This window comes from Schistocerca serialis, chromosome 3 (genome assembly GCF_023864345.2).
Source record: "Schistocerca serialis cubense isolate TAMUIC-IGC-003099 chromosome 3, iqSchSeri2.2, whole genome shotgun sequence".
In the NCBI taxonomy this organism is placed as follows: Eukaryota; Metazoa; Arthropoda; class Insecta; order Orthoptera; family Acrididae; genus Schistocerca; species Schistocerca serialis.
The window spans coordinates 378,825,964-378,845,765 of NC_064640.1; the positions used below are offsets into that span (position 1 = coordinate 378,825,964).

Here is a 19,802-nt window from a genome sequence, read left to right on the forward strand (position 1 = left end):
GTTGATATGCGAAGACATAAAACATTACAGACATTTAATAAATTTATAAAACATTGATACTTTATGTACACTGTGTACAAAGTAAAGTATGTTATGTATAATTTAGATTTCTTGGTTGTCTGTTCCACACTGGTTCTCATATATCAAACACTTAATTGCCTGTACAATAATGATCACATGGTAACAGTTTCAACCACTATCAGTAGTGTCATGCTAGTATGTAGTTGTCTTACTGCAAGTCTTCCAATATCAGGACAGAACTCAGAGAGCTGCATCATAAAAAGACACATGGATGAGTACATTTCTATGCATTGAGCAGAAGCAAAGACAGTGTCTTCTGGTGGTGTTAATAGCACCAGCCATAGGAAGACAGCGAGCCCTGGAGTGAGCGCGACTCACAGTATCGCATTTACAGCCTGTTTAAATGTATTTTGTTCAGCTGAGATGTGAGTGGCGCACTGTGTGGGGTTGATGAAGACACTGTCAATACCACAACATATATAAGCGTAACGCAAATATTCTTCTCCAAATTATTATTCAGTGCATCGTTGTTGGTGCTTGGTACAGCTGTCAAGAAGGAATTAATGTGTGTGTGTGTGTGTGTGTGTGTGTGTGTGTGTGTGTGTGTATGTGTGTGTGTGTGTGTGTGTGTGTTTACCTTTGCACACACGTATATCTAGTTGGAAATGATATTGAAAGCACTATTGCTTAAGAGCAAAAAACTGTCAATTTAATATAATCTTAATGAATTTATGTTTAGGTTTATACAGTTTACGGCAGCATGAAACCATGTGTCACATGTCTAACAAAAACTATTTGTTATAGTGCCTTGGAGTAGGACCTGGAATAAACAGAGGTGATGGTATTGTAAGGAATATTGTAATATAGAAATGTATTGTACTATAACACACTAAATCATAACCTGATAAAATCTTATGAAAGGCATGATGAAATTTATATCCAATACATTTTGTAAGAAATTGTATAGACTGTGCAGTAGTGAGAAATAACTGGTGGTGAATAGTCTATAGGCCAGTGTTGAAAGACATACAAAGGGATAATGGAAATCACTTAATGTAGCTGTGGAAAGAGAATGAGGACTAGTATATGAGGTAGAAAATCAGACTGCTGTGACTGCTTTGAAACTTGAGTATCTCTCATTATGCATTGTACCCCAGAATAATGTGGCCAGTGGGGTTGGGTTGCAGTCTACTCTTAAGGAAAATCAAATCAAGAGTCAATGAATAAATTGCATAAAAGACTAGTGAACAAGTTTTGATGTATTTAAGGTGTGTGTCATGGACTCATGAACTAACTCAGCCTTCATGAGAGTCAGTACCCAAGCCCTCAAGTGTCTTCAGCAATCATTTCATAACACCCACATCATCTGTTCAACAAATGTCAAAGCTGATGTTTACATTATGTGGAATACAATAATGTGGGGGTTCTGTTCGATTTCTCATGTTACACATTTATGCACATAATTCATGCATGTTAAAACACGTGGATATTTTATGTAGAATGTCTGTATATTTCTGCGTTGTGCTATATCATCTGAGGAATTATTGTGGCCTGCATGGTTTTCCTCTTTGCTTCCAAGCACTGCATCAAATTGTCTCCAGCAGTTTTGTTAGTACAAGGTCCTATGTATCTGCAACATCCTCAAAAAACATTGAGTAGACTATATGGTGTCACTGTGGCATTTATCGTATTTGTTTGCCACTTGAATGTCGAATACTTACCACAGTATTTATAGGTCTCTATTTTGTCCAGCATTATAAAGATTTTGCACATTAAATCTGTACTGTTATTGAAGCACTAGTGTTATTTGATACGTTTTCTGTTGACATAATGTACATACTGTATCTCATGCTGTAGAATGCACTTCATTCAGCTTTGTATGTTGTTCTCCAAGTAGTCAAGGAATTCCTTATCTGTTCTATGTATTACTTCTTCCAAAACACTCATTGTCCTGGTACGGCATGAATATTCTTATTGCCCTTTCAGAAAGGAAATACAGGAGTTTCTGTGTGTTTCCTGTAAACAAACATAAGGCAAAGAATCTGGACTTCACAATAATGTAGGAGAAAAATGTTATTTAAATCTGCTTTTGAAAAGGAGGTAAGTTAGTGTTCATTTGAAAAATGCCTGTGAACAAATTTCAATGGAAAAACTGCAAACTCCAGATCTCTGAAAATCAGTATTCATCCTGTAAATGGTGTAAACGGTGCTGTCAACCCAAGACATGTGTTTCAATTTCTTCCTTCACTTGCAGGTAACCTGGCATCACTTAAACACACATTCTTACATAGAAGGTATTAACTGGAAGAGAGGCCCAGCTCTTGGCACGGGAGCATATAGCACCTGTTTTCAAGCTAGAGATACAATGTCTGGGGGCATAATGGCTGTAAAACAGGTCAGTATATTACCAGTTAATCTTTGGGAAGTTTTATATTAATTTCTATAATTTTTTATAATACTTAGGGATAAATATCCAAGTGCTGTTTTGATAAAAGCCAAAATTAAAAATTGAAATACATATTACATGTAATGTACAGTAGTTCTTCTTCCCTTATCTTTTCCCCAATGGAACAATTGCTGGCAATGTTTAGACTTTGAAGATGGTGTGTGTGTGTGTGTGTGTGTGTGTGTGTGTGTGTGTGTGTGTGTGTGTGTGAGAGAGAGAGAGAGAGGACTAACTGATTTTGTGCACCAATTTTTCTTTTCTGTGGATGACGTTTGGGTTCACTACGAAACATACCAGAATTGAGATGGCTGTCATAGCAATGGGTGGGAACCAAAAATGAAAAAGTTGACTTTTTCTGCTGCAAAGGTTATGATCAGTGTTTTCTGGGATGCAAAAGGGATTCTTCTTATTGATTGCCTTACAAAAGGAGGATAATAGGTTTTACTTACTTACTAACTGAGTTAAAAAAATACAAGAGAAAGGGCCTAGACTGCAATTGTAAAAATCATTCATCAAGCCACTGCCCAGCAGTGCTTTGAAATTCAGAAAATTAGGAAATTTGAACTGCAAATTGCTAGAGCATCCTTTTATTCACCAGATTTTACATGATCTTATTTCCGTTTATTCCCACAGCTAAAGAAATTTGTGGCAGGAAAACATTTTGTAGTTTGATGGAAGGCGTTATGGCAGGCATAGGTGAGTATTTTGCATCGCTCCCAGACCCACACTGTGGAGATCTGCGTTCCCTCTTTACAGAAAGGGTTGAATTTGATACATTGACTCAAGAGAGGACTATATGGTATAATAAATACATTTTTACCGAAAAAACAAACAAAAAACCACACAATCTTTTTACGGTAAGGAAAGCTGTGGCAGATCATAAATATTTAACAGTAAAGGAGACCACTCACAGATTAATAGAAGAGTTGTATCACACACACACACACACACACACACACACACACACACACACAGCCTACCAAAAAGTGAAACAGCCAGAAGGGGAGGAGGAAACGAAATGAGACGTTATGGGTTCAGGGGGAATGTGATGTTATTTCAGTGATTACAAAATCAAACCAAATTTACGAAGACCTTGACAGTAAGAGCCAATATATCAGTGAGACATTGCACCCCCTCTGGCCTGGTACATGCACTTATTTGGTTGTGAAGGGTGTCCTAAAGCTGTTGTATCGTCTCCTGAGCCAAGCTGGCCCAGAACTGTCGTGACTGGTGCTTGGCATCCTGAATACTATTACTGGGATGCTGTTGACCTCTGAGCTGACCCCCTTCATGTTCCATCAGGCACAGAAGTGGGGATCTTGCTAGCCACAGATGTCCTCAACATTAGGCAGACAGTTCATAGAGATACATGCCATGCATAGTTGACCATTGTCCTTTTGAAAAATGGTGCTGTGATACTGTCACATGACAGATAACACGTGAGGATGGAGGATGTCTGTGACTTACTTTTATGCCATTGGAGTTCCCTCTTGCCTCTCCAGAACATTGGAAGTGTGGAACCTCTCCTGAGTTTACCATTGTACTTAACTGTGATGGTCATCTGGGATAGTGCAGAATCATGATTCATCACTGGACAGCGTGCAAAACCATTCATTAGCAGTCCATACTTTTTCATGGCACCACTCCCAGTTTAGCTTTTTGTGTTGTGGTATTAACGGCAGCATGAACATTACACAGTAATTCCCTAGTTTAGCTGCTGCTAGACTCCAACCAATGTTGTGGAATGTTGCAGGGAGAATACACCTGTTCTCTGATGGCAGGCACTGATATGAGGGCATTACTATGTGCTTGGTGCACAGTGCAGCAGTCCTCCCCTCTGGTGGTGAGACGTGTTAGGCCGGAATCTTGATGGCGAGTATGCCTGCACTCACATCAGGCCATTATCACATCTGAATGCCCCACAGATATGGAAATTGCAAATTGCATGATTCAACCAACTAGCCAAGTGGAGACCCACAATGAGGCCCCTTCAATTTCTGTCAAATGTTGATAAAGCTGACTCACATGAGTGCACTGCATCACTGTGTCCTCCACAGTGATTCCTCAACATCTGACACTCTTCACACCGCTTATATACGCCACCAGATTTGGTAACAACACTAAACACAACGAAAACTAATGCACTCCAGTGGTTGTCCTACCTGTCAGAGAGAATTGCAATTCTTATCATATACATACCCATTGATGATGTGCATGTGTACGAAGTTACTTTGGCATTCGACCATGTCTTCCGAATGCTTCACTTTATTTGTCAGGCATCATATTTAAACTTCTTGTAAATGATAAATTGCAATTCAAGAGACGTAATACTATCCATAAATACAGCACTAGGGCATGGATTGTTTTTTCTTATTCCTTATGGATGTTGGTTTTGGGCAAAAAGAAAGCTGTGATTTATACTGGGAAAAGAAATTTTAATCGACTGCCTGGTGATTTAAAACACCTGACATAATTAACTTTAAAAGCATATAGGAATGTTCTCTTATACAGACAAAATTACAAGCTTGTTTTATATACAGGGTGTATAAAAAAGAATCATCCAATTTTAAAAATTCATAACTATTATGTTATCTGAGATACGTGCATTAATAATGTGCTGTTGGAAAAATCAAACACTCAAGTTTTACATGGTTTGCGCTAGGTAGCAGCAGTGTGTGCCCACTTCAGTTCTAGTAAAAATTATGTCGGGCCAACAAAAAGCGTTTTGTGTTCTGTGTTTTGTGCAGTGCAGGTCAGTAATAACTGCTCACCATGACTTTCGTACTAGATATGGTGTGGATCCTCTTACAGTACTGAGCATTAGACGATGGCACGAACAATTCCCAGAAACAGGTTGTTTGTGTAAGGGCAAATTGCTGGGCCGTCCCCGAGTGTCTGACACAACATCAAACACATCCACCATAGCTTCATAAGAAGACCGAAAAAATCCATGCCCTCGATGACCATGGCATGTATTGCGTCGACATTTTCACATGAAACCATACAAAATTTGGCTACTGCAAGTTCTACATCTACATCTTCCTGATTGAGAGCTGGCTGATGTGCACGTCATGTATGGGTTAACTGAATGCTACAGAAGAGTGGCACAACAACATCATGTTGAGCTGTTTCTGCATCAGTTCCAATCACCTCTGGCTCTGGGGGTTATTGCATTAATCTGTGTTTTGTGTTGTACATTTTGGTGATTCTGTATCACAAGCTATTTCACTGTTGTGAAGGTATTTTCACAAAAACAAACTGAATAAATCGTAATTATATTATTGCTCTTTTATGAACCACTGCAGACCCTGGGTCCTTTATATCTAAATACTCAGAAACACTCTCAGGATAACCTATGAAATTTTGTCAGTAGATTTCAGGTTCACACTTAATGTATAGTATAAACAAAATCATTATATTTAAAAAATTAGTAAAAAGTCAATTTTTATAGTAATCTTCAGTTTGTATTTCCAGTAGTGTTATCTTTCTGCTTTTATTAACACTCAGAGGAGGTCTGTCAACAAGAATTAACTATTCACATTCAAAGCACATGTATTGAGCACACATGACTGTACAGATGGAGCCAAACTATCTGCCTCAGCAGAGAATGGCTTTATTTATGCATATTTGAAATGTTCCAAATTCAGTATTCCATAAGTAAGTCCTAAAACCATCCATAAATCACATATATTAAACAATAAACAATTATCGGAGACAAGAATTGAACCAGTGGCCCGTACACTGCCAACCATTGGATATAACCGTTACATCATGGCAAACAATGCACAGCATATGGCATTGCCCCCCTCTCTTGCTAAACAGTCACACACTATTTCAAGGTGGACTGTATGTTTCTGGATGTAATCAGTGGTCCTTTGTTTGTGCACACCAAACAATTCGTACACTGTGTGATCAAAAATATCCGGACACCCCCAAAAACATATGTTTTTCGTATTAGGTGCATTGTGCTACCACCTAGTGCCAGGTGCTCCATATCGGCGATCTCAGTAGTCAGTAGACATTGTGAGAGAGCAGAATGTGGCATTCTGCGGAACTCCTGGACTTTGAATGTGGTCAGGTGATTGGGTGTCACTTGTGTCATATGTCTGTATGCGAGATTTCCACACTCCTAAACATCCATAGGTCCACTTTTTCCAATGTGGAGTGGAACGATGTGAAGTGAAAACGTGAAGGGACACATACAGCTGACTGACAGAGACTGCTGACAGTTGAAGAGGGTCGTAATCTGTAATAGGCAGACCACCACACAGGAATTCCAGACTGCATCAGTATCCACTGCAAGTACTATGACAGGCAGGAGGTGAGAAAACTTCGAGTTCATGGTCGAGCGGCTGCTCATAAGCCACATGTCACGCTGGTAAATGGCAAACGATGCCTTGCTTGGTGTAAGGAGCGTAAACATTGGACGATTGAGAAAAACGTTTTGTGGAGTGACAAATCACGGTACACAGTGTGGCGGTCTGATGGCAGGGTGTGGGTATGGCGAATGCCCGGTGGACATCATCTGCCAGCGTATGTACTGCCAACAGTAAAATTTGGATGCGATGGTGTTATGGTGTGTTCATGTTTTTCATGGAGGGGGCTTGCACCCCTTGTTGTTTTACATGGCACTATCACAGCACAGGCCTACATTGATATTTTAAGTATCTTCTTCCTTCCCACTGTTGAAGAGCAATTCATGGATGGCGACTGCATCTTTCAACACGATCGAGCACCTGTTCATAATGCATGGCCTTTGGCAGAGTGGTTACACGATAGTAACATCCCTGTAATGGACTGGCCTGCACAGAGTTCTGACCTGAATTCTATAGGGCATCTTTGGGATGTTTTGGAACGCTGTTGTTGTGCCAGGCCTCACCAACCTCAGTGCAGCAGTCCATGAAGAATGGGCTACCATTTCCCAAGAAACCTTCTAGCACCAGGTCGAACGTATGCGTGCGAGAGTGGAAGCTGTCATCAGGGCTAAGGGTGGGCCAACACCATATTGAATTCCAGCATTACCAATGGAGGGTGCCATGAACTTGTAAGTCATTTTCAGCCAGGTGTCCAGACACTTTTGATCACATAGTGTATGTTCTGGCTATGTTGTCATATCCTAATGGTCACTGTGACACTTGACTGGAGATACTCCTTTCAATCATATTCACTGTAATGGAAGCCCTATCATTGATCTGTCCTTAAGGACTATGATAATACGCAAAGGACATGAATGAAATCTCTACACTTTTGTCTCCACGATGTTGAAACATAATCCTCACCTTCCACACAGGTGTCCAGGTCCAAATGTTGCTTATAGGCAACATTCACAGTCTTTACCCTAGGTATCCCATGATTGTATGCAGACCAGTGATATTGTGTCTTCATGTCTGGTTATCAGATGTTGAATATAATCAAACTGAGTGTTGCCAGGTTGAAATGCAGACAGTTCTTGCTTCAATCTCTCAGTTATGATGTGAAACCTACAGTGCCTTGGTTTTACTTGTGAGTGCCATGAGAGGCATTATTGTATACGAGCCTCTCTGATATCATCATGCACTGAGAGCAGATCTACAGACATCTTCTAAAATAACCTATGAGGCCATTTGTCTGTAGGTGATAGGCAGTAATAATTAAGTTGTTTGTCCACTAGCAAGTAACTTCTGTGAGCACTTGATGGTGTGTTTACATTAGAAAAAAAAATCATGTGCGAGTTTACTTTTGCTAGTTGCTTGTTTTATATCGTCTTCTGATATGAATGAGTAACCCATAAACACAGCCAAGCTTGTCATGAGCTGAACATGAAAGGAATGACAACAAAGGTAACCAGAAAGTCAAAATCTACAGCCTGCTCATTATCAAAATAGCAGCTAGGCACATTTGTAAGAGCTCATATGGCTGGCTACCAGCCACTCGCCTAGCTCCGTACCACCAGGAATGGGGCCCATGTGACCTGTCTCTCATGCCTCTGTTGGTGCCATGCAATCACTGACTGTAATGACTTCGAGCCACTATTAGTCTCGTGTGCTGGTGGGGATATTAAATCTTGGGCAACTTAATTTCAGGAACTTGCTGCAAGTATTTGCTGAAGAAAAATCATAATGAAAAACAGTTTGTTAAGAAGAAAAGAAATGTTTGGGTGTAGAAATGGATACAGAGGCATACTTATCTAAGTTATCAAGAAATACTATTGAGTGAAATAAAATCTGAGAACTTTGCTCAAATTAAAAACTTTCTGAGAATGTCGTATGTAAGTTTCAAAAATCAAATTGTACATTGCACAATCAAATATTTGAAAATAAGATACAAATATGTAATGAGTTATATCACCAAGAGATCGCCTTTTAATTACTCTTCAATTTTTGCAAACCATATTTACTATTTTTATCATAAATGTAATTCATCTACATCTACACTAACATTAAAAAACCAACTACAATTTAAAGCTGTCTATCATTCTACTTCCACTTCTGGTGAAACAAAGTAATTGGTAAATTCATTTCTGACTTCATTGGCTGATGGCAGCCAATTATACGTTAGTAGGGGTTCGAGAGGTTAATTTGTTTAGGCCCATCTGTCCTTGCACCATTTTCCTTTTTGGCACTGACATTTTTGTATCACTATTGAACACTCAAAACTTCTGCAACTTTGTAAGAAAGTTCTGGCAACTGACAAGTTTACCAAGTACTTGCAGCAAGATGCAAAAAAACTCTTTCCACTAACTCGTGGAAGCCACTTGTGGAAGTTAACAAAACTTGCTGGAGATGTTTCCACATCAAAAAACATGCAGAAATTGCATCTGTAAGTGACTTGCAGAAGTTCACTTGTTAGTGGACGCATGCTTTTAGAGATGAGCAACCTCTACCCTAACTCATTCTAAAAGCTAGCTCCTTCTACAGAATGAGTGAGCAATGACTCAGAAAAAAAGAGCGGTAGCTCGTCCAATCTGAAATATCTCTCTAGTGACGTCAGTGAGTGAAACTAAGATTCTAGGATAGTGTCTCGTGCACCATGTTGAATTAATCACTATGACATATACCATTATAATAAAGAACATTTCCCAAGCTGTACAGAGATGTGCATGTACCTTACTGTAGTGAGGAATGTTTCTCAGTCCTGAAAAGAATAGAAAATGAAGAAGTGTCAGTTCTTCAGATTGCTGTAGTAACGCAGAAAACACTTTGAGCCATACATTTCTATTCTTGATTTGAAAAGAAAATCTCAAATTTCATAAACCCAATAAATGATTACATACTTTTGACTAAGCTTTGAGTACAGTATTTCTTTTCCTTCACATCATTTGATGTACCATCGCGATCGGAATATGTTGTCAGCCGTGACATGAACCACTCGAGCTGTAGTCGTCAGTGTGCAAGGAGGTGCCATACTGACACATACGGTGATCTAGAAAAGGGGTCATATCTCTGAAATTAAATTTTTCGGGAGACACAAAAGACTGTTATATTACACAGTGGGTTTAAGCATGGTGTCATGGAGTTTCTGTGTAATTGGTACCAGTGCAAAACAGTATTCACCATTACAACATACTTTATCTATTTAGTATGGTCAGTAATCCAGTCTGAATATGCTGGAGTTGAACCTTTTTCAAACCTGATAATGTTGATGAGACGAGTAATGTCCTGTTTACTGGAGAAGGATTGTGTTATGCAAGTTTATATTAGTATTATTCATTATAGCAATAAAAGAGTGTGCTATGAGGATACAGGTTTATTCATAAGTTACCCAAAATACAGCCACAATCCCAATACAGCAAAGCAAACAATGATGGCATGCTGCATCTTTATCCTGTCCATCATTAAATGGCCACTGGCAGATACTGGTATAAATGGTTTCTGCTCGTCAGGTATGTATTGTAGAATTTTCTTTACATTGTCTGGTTTCTCCTATTTTATTGGAACAGGTCCATCATATGCTTATTTATCTGGACATGACCCCCTCTCTAACTCATTATGTATATAACAAGCAGTTCTGTTGATGCGACATGACGCCTTGTTGTACCAAACAATGCATACAGATGTATAGATAAGTTATCTCCGTAATCTGAAAAAAAGTGGACATAACCTCTTTTCCAACTCACCAATTCAAATATTTTCAGGAAGTAGAAAGTTAATTTCAATATTGTTCTATATATTACATTGTATTTTTTCTCAATAAAATTTTGTAAATGCAACAAGAGTAAATTTTATTATCATGTGTACCAAATAGAATAAAAAATATCTAGAATTTTGTTGTGATATTTTTAAATATAAAATGTAGGACATTTTCAGAAATTTCAAAACTACAAGGAACATAGCAGAAAATTATTAATCCCCTTTCTGTGTTCTTTCAAAAACAGGCTCAAATTAGATAAAAATACGGCTGAAGTGATCTGAATTAGAAAGGTAATGCACCTTCATTTCATTTATTTTAGTAAATGAATAATGAATGTTGAGTTATGAATAATAGCTACTTCATTGCAGTAAGTGAGCAGTTCTGATCCGATCCTGGCGAAGAACAGTTTTCCTCATTGCTAGTTCTCATCAGTGTATGATTTTGCATCCTGAAAATACTTATGACTCCAGTTTTAATACTTTTCCACGATCTGGGATCATCACATATGGTCCTCTGTTCTTCAAGATGACATCTTCTCCAGTAAACCTGGCAATTTAATCTCTCAGATTTTCTTAGTGCAATTGTTTTTTTTTTTTTCTTTTTTTTCCCCCCCAGTCGATTTGTTGTTTCTATTTTTAAGCACAATATTTCGAGTTTTCTTCAGGTGCTGCAATCTGCACTCAGTTTTTGCTGCATGCCCTCTCAGTTTTTTCTAGCTCCAGTGGATAAGATGGCAATGACTCACGAGATCTTAATAAACTGAGTGCCAGACCCCAAGCCTTGTTTAAATTGAAAGCTGCATCGCATTTATGAAATTTACCAATGCCTCTGTTTCGATGGACTTCTTCATTATGCTGTCCCAGGAACTGGGCAGTTGGACCATTAAACTGATCTTTTAGTATTTCATTTCATGATAATACTCAAGACAGTGCTTGGCAATGTCTTGTCTTGCATGATTGTTTTAGTCAGGCATATCACCGATGTTCCTTGCATGTCGTCTTGACTATTCCAATAGTATGACCCTCGTAGGACACACGACATTTGCATGGAATGTGGTACACAACTGTCTTTCAGAGTCCTAGATGATGTTTATCATTATGAAGAAGTTTTCTTATATTTGTTGATGGGAACAAAATACACTGGACACCGTAATTCTATAGGAGTCTACAGATCTTTCCAGAGATTTGGCAGGCATAAGGCAGAGTAGTTCTTGGCTTGCCTTTTTCTCTGTCTCATCCTCTTCCTCAGGCATTGGTGGTTGTGAGTGCATTGCCTGCTCAATTTGTCGAGCTAAGGACAAGTTCCTTCAGAACACTATTCATAGGTGTTGTAGTTCTTTGGTGAGGCTCGCCTTATTTGGTGGCTTTTCAAACTCTGTTAACGAGAGTCTTTAGTAAGGAATTTCCTTGTGGCGGATGTTGATGGTTCAGAGTGTGGAGACAGAGGTCATTTTGCATGGGTTTTCTGTGTGCACTGTGACTAAGGGGTCTGACCTTTCTTCTCTTAACTAACATACTGAGGAAAGGTCGCTTCATGTTTCTCATTCCATACAGTTATCATCCACAAATGAATATAAACACTATGGTTTGAACTTTGGTAAACACTATGGTTTGAACTTTGGGGAATCCTAGTATGATTGCTTCATAGTATTCCATATATAGGTATGCCTCAACTAACGATAACGGTACACATCACCACGCCATCAGTTTTTCCACAAGATCTTTCATCAAACGGTGGTAGTTGATGTGAGAAGGTGCCTAAAGAGTTCAGTGAGATCTTCGTTGAATTTTTCCACAACTAGTTTCAAGGATTCAGGAAGCAGGACTCTCATAACAGAGGAGACCACATTGAAACTGACAGTCATATCCATGTCCTGTAGCCACACCTTACTGAACTTGATATGAGTTGCGAATGTAGATGTTTACCTCCCGCCCCACTTTCACTGACAATGTGTTTTAGGTATTTTGTCACGTGATATGTTGGTGTGTCAATATAACTTTTGGTCTTTGAGGAATGCCTTCCATATGTAGCTTATGATGGCCATATAGTCATAGTGGCATAGCTGGTCATGTTGTGAGATCTGTTTATATTCAGTGATGAATGTGTTTTGTCTTACAATGTTAGCAGCTGTGCTACCACAACTATATGGGTTTCATCATATATGCAAGAAATGCGTTCCTGTAAGATTCATAGTTAGTAATATTGGCACACCTATGAACAACCTGACAGAATACCTGCAACACATTCTCAGTGAATAAGTTGGTAAGAGCGAACTGTACATTCACAACTCTGCTCACTTTGTACCAATGACTCAGTAGCCAAGCCTGCAGTTTGCACTGTTGTATTAAGTCATGAATGGCACTTGTGCAGAGTCTTTAGTATGTTGCAAATGCCCGTTGTCGTAAGAACAGTATTCTGTGCAGTTGTGAGTACATGATGTCAGAGTTAAGTGAATTCGAATGTGGGCAAATAGTTGTTGCTCTTATGGTGGGTGCTTCTGTAACCAAGGGGGCTGAAGTGTTTGGTGTTTCAAGAGGCAGTATGTCGAAGATTTATACCGCATACAGGGGAAGGGAAAAACATTATCCGCTAAGTCACAACATGGACGAAAGTGTCTGTCGAGCAATCCTGACATAAAGTCATTGAAGAGGGTTGCGGCGAAAAATAACAGGACAATAGCTGCAAAAGTCACTGCAGAGATGAATGTTGAATTCGCAAACTGTGTCAGCCCCAAAACTACACAAAGGAAGCTCCAAAAACAGGAAATTGCTGAGCATGCTGGAATTCCAAAACTGCTCATCAGTGATGCAAATGCATGTAACAGGACAGTGTGGTGCCTAAGCCATAAAACCTGGACTATGGAGCAATGGAAGAACATCATTTGGTTGGCTGTTTCCAACTTCTGGCAGAGTTTACGCCCCAAGAATGAGAGATGTCAGGGGTTCAGTAATGATGTGGGTAACTGTGAGCCTTATGGTTACTCTGCAGGGGGGCATTACTGCCAATGAAAATGTGACCATTTTGGCTGATCAGGTCCATCCCTTTGTACAGTGTTTGTTCCCAAATTGTGATGCTGTGTTCCAAGACGATGGCCCCCTGATCACACAGCTCGCATCATCCACGACTCATTTTGTAAACACAAGGATAAATTATCGCATCTCCCTTGGCCACCTCAGTCACAGGATCTCAACGTTATGGAGCCTTTGTGATCTATGCAAGAAACAAGGTTGCATGATCACTATCCACCTCCATCGTTGTTACCTGAAATTGCCACTATTTTGCAGGAAGAATTGTTTAAGGTTCCCGTGAAAACCTTACCGGATCTGTATTTATTTATCCACTCCAACACTACTGGAAGCTGTTTTAAATGCCAATGGTTTCCCTAAACCATATTAGGCATGGTAATGTGTTGTGTTTATGGTATTTCCATGTTATTGTCCACCCTCTGTTGCATGGAAAGTGTGAAGCAAATGATACTTTTGTAATATGGCAGTGAATATGCATAATAACACAGCTTGCAGCATCTGAAGAAAATGACTGGGTCCATCATAAAAATACCATGCAAAAATGGAAACAACTATTCTGCTGAACACTCGAAAGCATCTGTGATGTGTGGTGCTTCAGCAGTTGTACAGCAGTGAAGACAGTAAAGCAGAAAAGAACTCAGTGTGCACTGTTCCCATTTGTCAATGTGGTAAACCTCATTAAGAGACCAATTCCAATCCGAGCAAGAGGAATTGGTAGATGACCTGAGTGGTGGTAGAGAAGGGGGGAGGGGGGGGGGGGAAGGTGACTGAGTCACATACTTCTGTTGTTGGACATTCCCTACAGTGGCTTACACAATTCCTGACAGATCAGTAGAGGTCTGGCCAATGATACCTGCTTCTGATTTTATCAAGGACCTTCATAAATCCGAAATGGTCTGATGTTGTAGTATTGTGAAAATACTTCAGAAGGGCTGGCCATAAATGAACTGGGATAATGCGCAACCATTTCCATCCCATTTTGCCATAATTTATTTTAGATATTGTTCCCTCTATTAACCTGAATCATCTTTTGGCAACTTTTTCATTCTCTAAGGCATTTGTTTTGCTCTACTGCCCAATATTGCAACAATGACAGTAATAGTGCCAGTGCTGCAGTATTCCTCCAATGGATTCCATGAAATGCAGTTTGTTGTGCAACATTTAGCATTGCTGCCATTTGCTTCTGACTCAAAGTATCATCTTCATCCAGTATTGCTTGCAATTCGGCATCTTCGAACTTTTTTGGTGGTCTTCTACGTTCTTCATTTCTTACATCAAAATCATTATTTCTGAACCGTTGAAACCATCTTTTGCACGTTGCTTCTGATAGAGCATGATCACCGTATGCCTCGACAAGCATTCAATGCGACTGCAGCACTACTTTTTTTTTTTTTCCAAATGAAAACAAAAAATTAATGCTTTCCGCAAATAATCACTTTCTGGCACAAAATTCGACATTGTTAACACGATGAAAACATATGATGTTGTTTGTTCCTTGACTTGATGAATACTAAATATCTTTGACAGATGTCATACCAACCAAACAAAAAAAATTAAGGCTCGTTCACAACAAATGTTCCCTATCGACACAGTTGTATCTTAACGCTCATTTCATACTGGTATACCTGGTAGACTAGCAAAAGTGTATTGTAAGAATTATATTTGGTGTTTGTTGAGAACATCCTCTACAAAACACTTGGTATCTTGACAATGTGGATTAATGTTCTTTTACATTACCAATATTTCCCTGGTCTCAAAAACTAATGCAAGCATGAATATAACCAACAGCAGCCTCTACAGAGACTTCAATGGCTTAACATTAGCACAGAAAGGAGTCCAACATATGGGTACATATGTCTTCAACTACTTAACAGTGCATATTAAATGTATTGAAGATAATGCATTGGAGTTTATGATTGAATTAAAGACATTCTTTTGGGTAATTGCTTCTGCTACATTGAAGAGTATCTTCACAGTATCTCTTAACGCCTTAATGCCAAGGGTCAAGAATTTACATCATACCAATACTGTGTTAATTACTGGAAGGTTAACTGTTTTCAGATGCCAGTGCCAGTAGATGCCGATTCTTCATGAAGCTACCAAGACTTCTGCTAAGTGTTTCTGGTGCCTGTAAAGCACCACAATGTTTCATTTTTATTTTTCATCTAGAAATTTATTCGGGCATTAAGGAGTCAAAATTAAATGTGTTAGATTGTATTATAATTAATATCAGCATTGTAATATTACAATGTTTCACAATGTCAAGTCATTTCTTTTTACTTGCACTTAAATATATGTACATCCTTCATTTCTTCCCAGAGACCTCTCTCCATGGGATCCATGGAATATCATGAATGTTCTGTAATGCAACTCCCAAAGCACTGTAATGTTTTTTTATTTGCCACTTGGAAAACATCTTGCTCTCTGGCTGTATCTGTCATACCCTTTCCATGGTACCTTTGCTCTATACAGCATGACAGTGCAGGTTACCAGTTACTCACATTTTCTTGTAAGACAGAGGGAGAGCATGCCTACCCTATTTAGTATTTGACCACTATTTTAAAACTACCAGTAAAGTGTAAAGATTGCTTCAGGTATACATTTATGAAAGAGCTTCGCTGATCTTGGATGACCAGGTGGGAGATTTCAGATGATATCCTTTATAGCCTTATTCTATACTAGTCACTCGCATCATCCCTTCATAAAGAGTGTATTATACGAAATGAATGCAGAAAATGAGAGGGCTGGTAGAGTGGGTCGTAACAAGCATATTTCATATAGTAACTTGTGTCTGCATTCCTCAGCGTACATCGCTAGACAATGTTGAACAGCGTCGCATGCTGCCAAGAGGGTAGGTACACAACATGCCATCTGAGCCGTCGTCGTAGTGACTCTACAGGGCGACAATTTCAATGTATTTGTGACATCAAGGTAAAAGATGTTGGGTTGAAGTTTTATGACCTTTATTTGCAAACACTGGAGTCAACATATTTGCAGATATTCCAGGTGGGACAACACTATGGGTTTTCTGCCTCTTACTGGAATGTGAAGGCATTGCTTTTGGCTGTGCAAATGACTGTTTGATACATGTTGCATAGAGGGCAGCACCTGTGCACACTGCAGAGTCTACTTCATCCTGTATCAGTTTGTCATCAAATGGGGACACTCTTGAGTTTGTTACTGTGTGGGGTGGACAGGAAATGGAGGAAAGGGCAGACATGCATTGTGCTTACAGCGCAACAAATGGAAATGCTCATGCTGCCCAGCGTTTGTACATTCTGTGCCATCCACAGGTCCCTACGAGAGAGAGAGGTTCGCTTGAGGTATGTTTTTCACTGACACATTCTTGTAATGGCACATGTGCATTTAAGGCCTGCTTCAAAGAAGTACCACGCCCTTCACCCAGACAATATTCCATGTCGAATTGAGTTCTGACAGTGGTTTTCACAAAGGTGTGACATTCAACCTCACTCTCCAAACTGTGTACTTTTTACATATGAGGCATCATTTACATGAGAGGGTGTGTTAAATAGCCACAGCCGCAGTGATTAGTGCATTGGACTTGCATTTGGGAGGACAACTCTTCAAATCCGTGTTCAGCCAACCAGATTTTGGTTTTTCGTGATTTCCCTAAATTGCTCAAGGCAAATGCCAGGATGATTCCATTGAAAGGGCATGACTGATTTCCTTCCCCCTCCTTGACACAATCAGAGCTTGCGCTCTGCCTCTAATGACCTCAACGTCAACGGGACAGTAAATCCAGCTTTCATTCTTTTGTTCCTCCCTTCCGTGCGAGCATGGGAAAATCCCTACACGCCTCTGTATGTGGTCACCAAGATTGCTTCACTGTCGATATTTGGGCCAGCTTGGTAGGCGTTATTCCGGTCGGTCCATACATGTTCCCCCAGCGACTGAATGCAAACAGATACGTAATATTTTTACAAGAAACTCTGCCAGAGTTGTTGGAACATGTTCCACTCACTGTGCGACAACTAATGCGGTACCAACACGAAAGTGCACCTTGCACATGCAGTGTGAATGCATTTGGATTAAACCTTTAGTGAGAACTGGATAGGGTGCAGTGGGCTGGTGGCATGGCCTGCATGTCCCCTGCCCGTCCCCCTCCTCCCCTCCCCCCCCGACTTCACCCCAGTGATTTTTTTCTTCTGTGGCCACCTGCAATGTATTGTCTTTGAAACAGCCATTGAGACGTGAAGACCTGATAGCCTCCAATGCAATTTCCACTTTGCTTAAAGTGTTTGAAAGAGTGTGACGGATATGCCAGTGTCGTTGCACAGTGTACATTCAAGGAGGAGGACGTAATTTTGAGCACTTTTCCTAACTGTTTTCAAGTAAAGGTTATAAAACTTCACCCCAACATCTCATTTACCTTGGTGCCACAAATACATTGAAAAAATTGCTCTGCAGACCTGCTACCATGGCAGCTTTGATGGCATGTTGTGTGCTTATCCTTTTGGTGATGGGCAACACTATTTGACGACACCTAGCGCTGTATGCTAAGAGATTCGGACATGTTTCTATGTAAGATATGCTTGTTATGGCCCACTTGACCAGCCCTCTCACTTTCTACATTTATTTCAGTTACACCCCGTATATATTGACAAATTCATCGTCTTCTATTCCTGATACTAAGTAACTTCTGTAGCAGAAATGTCTGTCCTCCTCAGTGTAGCTTATGGTCCTTTATTGCACCAATTACCACAGATGAAAATCAGACTCACCTTAACACTTCACCTCTATGTTGCCAGAGGAATACAGTGTTCATCATTTTGTGTGTGTGTGTGTGTGTGTGTGTGTGTGTGTGTGTGTGTGTGTGTGAGAGAGAGAGAGAGAGAGAGAGAGAGAGAGAGAGAGAGAGAGAGAGAGAGAGAGAGAGAGAGAGAGATGGGGGGGGGGGGGGGGAGCATATTGTCTGTGTCACATGAAATGTATGCAGTTTACTTTACCATTTAGGAATGTTCTGAAGGAAAAATATATGTAGACCAATGGCATATTCATATGGTAGTACTACCCTCATTGCAGTTACTAACATTCTTCTTGGAACACTACTCATAATTATATACAGGTATGATTAAGTGAGCTGAAATAATTCTGTGTGTACAACATTGTCTCTAGGTGTCCTTCTTACGTAATTCACAACAAGAGCAGGAAAGAGTTGAATCAGAAATATGGAAGGAAATAGTTATGTTATCAAAATTGCATCATCCCAATGTACTACATATTCTTGGTGCTACAAAACAGAATGGTCATTTCAACATATTTGTTGAGTGGATGGCTGGTGGATCTATTGCCACACTGCTGGATAGCTATGGTCCATTCAGCGAGTCTGTTATCATCAACTATACAAAACAAACTCTTCAAGGCCTGAACTATCTGCATAAAAACCATATTTTGCACCGTGACCTGAAAGGTAAGCACACTGATGTTTTTAATTGTCTTGATTGCTGTGGTGATTACAATAAAAATTTTATGAACAGTTGAATAATCATGAAAGTATTATGTTATTTACTGACTTGTTACAGGTGCAAATCTCTTAATAGATAGCACAGGCAGAAATTTATGCATAGGTGATTTTGGGGCAGCAGTGCATTTAGAAACTCAGACAGTGGTGTCAGGAGAATTGCAAGGTCAAATTCTTGGAACTATTGCATTTATGGCTCCAGAAGTCCTAAGGGGAGAAAATTATGAACACTCCTGTGATATTTGGAGTGTTGGTTGTTGCATTATTGAAATGGTTACCACAAAACCACCATGGAAAGAAAATCAGATGTCCAACCACCTTGCTCTTATGTACAAAGTAAGTACTGTCAAGATACCCAGTGAATTCAGACATTAGAGGTTTTGATTTTCAACATTTTTCCTTTTAAACACCAGGTAATTTAACTACACACATTAAAAAAAGTTTTGCATCACCTCAGTTCCAAGAGTTCTGGAATCTGTACAGAAAATTGGAATAGAGACTAACAAACATCATTTCCACCCTTTTCATGGCTCATGAAAATCACACATTGCATGTTGTACCACCATACAGCGAGACCTTCAGAGGTGGTGGTTCAGATTGCTGTACACACCGGTACCTATAATACCCAGTAGCATGTCCTCTTGCATTGATGCATGCCTGTATTTGTCGTGACACACGTTCATCAAGGGACTGTTGGTCCAGATTGTCCCACTCCTCA

The 19,802-nt window shown here is 39.7% G+C and overlaps 1 protein-coding gene across 1 annotated transcript in view; it reads left to right on the forward strand.

Annotated features, from left to right (window-relative positions):
• LOC126470880 (mitogen-activated protein kinase kinase kinase 1-like) overlaps positions 1-19,802 on the forward strand; it is a 177,329-nt gene that overhangs the window by 154,394 nt on the left and 3,133 nt on the right. The window contains exons 17-19 of the mRNA XM_050098902.1: positions 2,276-2,416; positions 18,739-19,033; positions 19,146-19,420. Coding sequence (XP_049954859.1) covers positions 2,276-2,416; positions 18,739-19,033; positions 19,146-19,420 — 711 coding nt within the window. The remainder of the gene's footprint in view (positions 1-2,275; positions 2,417-18,738; positions 19,034-19,145; positions 19,421-19,802) is intronic.